Genomic DNA, 4,052 nt, shown 5'->3' on the forward strand with positions numbered 1-4,052 from the left:
GACAGAAGAAGAGACTTTGAACAAAGTTTTATTTATAATAAAAACCTTTTTTGTTTGTTCACATATTAAATACCAAAAAGATTATGATCTCAACAACAATTACAATAATTCAAAATATATTTTTATAATATCATTTGTTACTAATTTGTTTTTGTATTTACTAATACATTTAAATATACCAAACAGATACATTTATTTGTTTCTTTCTAAAGTAAAGGAAAAAAAACAACTGCTTGACAAAGAATGTTCTGCTAATTTCTCTGTTAAAGCCCATGAAGTAGAAGACAAAAAAAAAAGGTGGAGAAATATTTGTGTAAATAAAATTCATATTGATCACTGGTACCTTCCATGGACAAACAGACACAGGAAAGATCCCCTTCAAAAATTCAAAAACATCAAGAGAACAAAAAGAAGATGTCGAGGTACCACCCATAATGTTTGACTGACAGCTGATCTCAGTGCAGAAATGATGGAGAGAAAATAAAATGGAAACTAAAATACAGATTTAAACCCACAAAATGAAAGTCTTCAGTCTATTTCAGTTTAATGAATTCAGCAATATCTCCATAATTGTTGTAAAGCCTAAGCCCAGCATAGAGCGGCTGAGTGAATGTGGTCTGGACTCTGTGGAGGAGAGTCATGGTTTCAGAGACGCTGTAGAAGGACAAAATACCTGCTCTGTGATCCAGGTACACTCCTACTCTGGAGGAACGAGGACCTGAAATGGGAATTTCAATGTTGTTATGCCAAAATGTGTAACTATTTTTGGAACAATCTAGTGCCCAAGATTTGTCATTACGACCAAATCCACATTCATTTCGAGTCCCTGCTCTGCTGATATTCTTATATGCAACTGCTACAAAAACTCCCCCTCTCCTCACTACCTCCCAGTAACAACGTCCAGTCAGGCTCTCTTTACTCAGGACCTGCCACCATCCAGTAAATCTGTCTGGATGATCCCAAAAGTATTGTTGATGATACATGAATGTTACTTTTCTGTTCTCGTCTGATAATAACAGCTGTGTGTGTGCTGTGTTTGGATCCAGTGAGATTTTACATGAATATTTTAAGAATTCAGCTCTGGTCTGCAGCCAAGCTTGTGACAGTAAAACATCCACTTCAGTGACTGTCAGTGAGATGTTTGTCCATTCCTCTCTCAGAATGTCCTGTAGTTTATCTCTGACCTCTGACACAGCTGCTGTCACATCCTCAAAGTAGCTTAGAGGATGGATATTGATGCTGGATGAGTCTGTAGACTCACTGAGTGCTGACAGTGAGGGGTAGTTGTGTAGAAACTGGATGTGATCCTCTGTGTGTGAGAGCTGCTTCAGCTCAGCATCTTTCCTCTTCAGCTCAGTGATCTCCTGCTTCAGCTTCTCCTCAAGCTCTTTGACTCGACTCACTTCAGTTTCCTGCTGGGATCTGATCTGCTGCTTCACATCAGAGCTTCTTTTCTGGATGAGATGGATCAGCTCAGTGAAGATCTTCTCACTGTGCTCCACTGTTTGATCAGCAGACTGATTGATGGCCTCCACCTCCTGTTGAAGCACCTTCACATCTTTCTCTCTGTCCTGGATTCTCTGCTGGATGTTTTGTCGACTCACCTCCAGCTCTCTCTGCCTCTCAGTCCTTTCTGCTGCAGCTGAGACTGTGTCGTGGCCTTTATGTTCATCCACAGAGCAGAGATAACAGATACTCTGCTGATCAGTACGGCAGAACATCTTCATCACCTCATCATGACGAGAGCAGATGTTCTCCTGGAGCTTCTTGGAGGGCTCCACCAGCTTGTGTTTCTTTAATGCAGCCACATCATAATGAGGCTGAAGGTGTTTCTCACAGTAAGAAACCAAACACACTAGACATGATTTCACAGCTTTGATTTTTCTTCCAGTGCAGAAATCACAGGCCACATCTTCAGGTCCAGCATAGCAGTGATCAGCAGGAGCAGCTTGGAGTCCAGTCTTCTTCAGCTCCTCCACTAAAACTGTTAACATGGTGTTTTTCACCAGGACAGGCCTCGGTGTGAAAGTCTGTCTGCACTGAGGGCAGCTGTAGATTTTATTCTCCTCCTCTCCATCCCAAAAGCCATTAATACAGTTCATACAGTAGTTGTGTCCACAGGGAATAGTCACCGGATCCTTCAGAAGATCCAAACAGATCGAACAAGTGAAGGTTTCTTGGTCCAGCTGAACTCCTCTCTGCGCCATTTCTCCTCTCAGTATCAGTGACTTTGTGAGTTTCACTTCCTTATAATTGAAAGCATTCGTAGCTCTTATCTAAACAACATGAGTTAGCTCTTCTGCGTCACTGCACGTTGGTTACAGGCTTGTTCAAAGTGCAGACCTGAAGGGGAGGGAGGAACGAAATATATGGACAGACAGTAGGTGCTGAGTCAGAGAGCAGGAACAGGAGGGAGGGTCATCAGGCTATGATTAATTCTAAGAAGAGGAAAAATGTGTGATTAGTACTTCTTATAACAGAGCTTGTTTTGCATTTTAAACTGTTTTAAACAGTGTGTTTTAAAAGCTCTTTTAAAATAATCTAAGTCTGCTAAATTAATTCATCTTTGTATTCATTTCAGTAATTGAAATACTCCATATAAAGAGAGAACATAATGAATAACTTGTGAAAACTGAGCTGAGAGCAAATCTAGTCCATTTATTTTTTATATTTTTGGTTACAAAACATAAAATTCCAAATGCTCCTAAAAGAAAACTGAGCAACACTAACAGAGATTTATAACGTCTCTTCCTTTGTCCCCTGTTTGTTTTTCAAGTTGCTTGTGACAGTTAGTTCTTATAGTAACAAAACTTGTGTGACAATATAGAGCACACGCCTTTAATGTTCATAGCAGGAGGTGTTTAAATTTTCGTCCTCTGACTTGGCCTCAGGATGTCTAGAGACAATAATCAAGCGCACTCAAAGGAACTTTGCTTCAGTGACCATGCCCTTAGCACACAGTGGATATTTGTAAGGGGGTGGTTGCAAAACATTGAAGCTGTCACGCAGTTTCATATGATTGTGTTGTGTGTTAATCAGTCAGTAAGTGTTATTTCATTGGCAGGTTAAGTGCATTATGCTCGTTATAACTGTTAAAGTTACATGTCTCATCTACAGATTATTCCAAACTTTTCATACACACTAAAAAATGCTGGGTTATTTTCATAACTCAACTTCTGGGTAAAAGCTGTAGGTTTGTAAGTTGGGTTATTGTGACCAAATATTGGTTCAAAAGTCATGGCTCAGGAGTTGGGTTGATGATGTGCCGGGTTCTTCAGTTCACTCTGTAACATGTTGACCTATGTTCGCATCAGCCACTAGATGGCACTGTGTTGCTGCAATGTGTGTATTCTACCCGCGAGCAAGAAGAAAAAGAAAAAATGAGAAATAAAGTGGGAATCGCAGCAGAGATCGGTGTGTGCGTGCATTTAATAATAAGCTTGGTACCCAGACTAAGATAATACATGGTGTCAGAGTAGCGGTTTTATACGCAATCCCTCGCCGTCGGACAGCGCAGACATGGAGGCTTACGGCGTTCCCACACCGCGCATGGATTGGGACTCTAGCAACCTGCCCGAGGCATGGCGGCGCTTCAAGCAGCACGCCGAGCTAATGTTCGCTGGTCCTCTTCGGGGGAAGGAGGAGGCAGACAAATGCAGCTACCTTCTTCTATGGGTCGGTGAGAAAGGACGGGACGTCTACAACACGTGGACGCTCACCGCAGACGACTCCCGAAAGCTTCAGACGTACTACGATAAGTACACTGATTACATCACACCGAAAGCGAACCCAATCTACGCCAGATATAAGTTCCATGAAAAGATGCAGGGTGAAAATGAGGCGTTTGAACAGTTTATTACAGAACTGAAACTGCTTGCTAAAGACTGTGGATACCCAAATACAGATGAAATGGTCAGGGATCGCATCGTATTTGCCACTAATTCGCCACACGTCCGAGAAAAGCTACTCAGCCAAGGCGCAGAGCTCACGCTTGAGAAAGCTATAGATATAGCACGATCACACGAGCTAGCAAAGCAACAGCTAAAATCTAC

General features: G+C 41.7%; 1 protein-coding gene across 1 annotated transcript; it reads right to left on the minus strand.

Annotated features, from left to right (window-relative positions):
• Positions 1-533: 533 nt before the first annotated feature.
• On the minus strand, positions 534-2,207 carry LOC134616972 (tripartite motif-containing protein 16-like). The gene has a single exon (XM_063462108.1). The coding sequence runs from the start codon at positions 2,205-2,207 to the stop codon at positions 534-536; it is 1,674 nt and encodes a 557-aa protein (XP_063318178.1).
• Positions 2,208-4,052: the final 1,845 nt, after the last annotated feature.

Source organism: Pelmatolapia mariae, linkage group LG18 (assembly GCF_036321145.2).
Source record: "Pelmatolapia mariae isolate MD_Pm_ZW linkage group LG18, Pm_UMD_F_2, whole genome shotgun sequence".
Lineage (NCBI taxonomy): Eukaryota > Metazoa > Chordata > Actinopteri > Cichliformes > Cichlidae > Pelmatolapia > Pelmatolapia mariae.

Excerpts from the sequence above, each read along its gene's own strand:
- LOC134616972 (XM_063462108.1), bottom strand. The coding sequence starts at position 2,207 with ATGGCGCAGAGAGGAGTTCAGCTGGACCAAGAAACCTTCACTTGTTCG.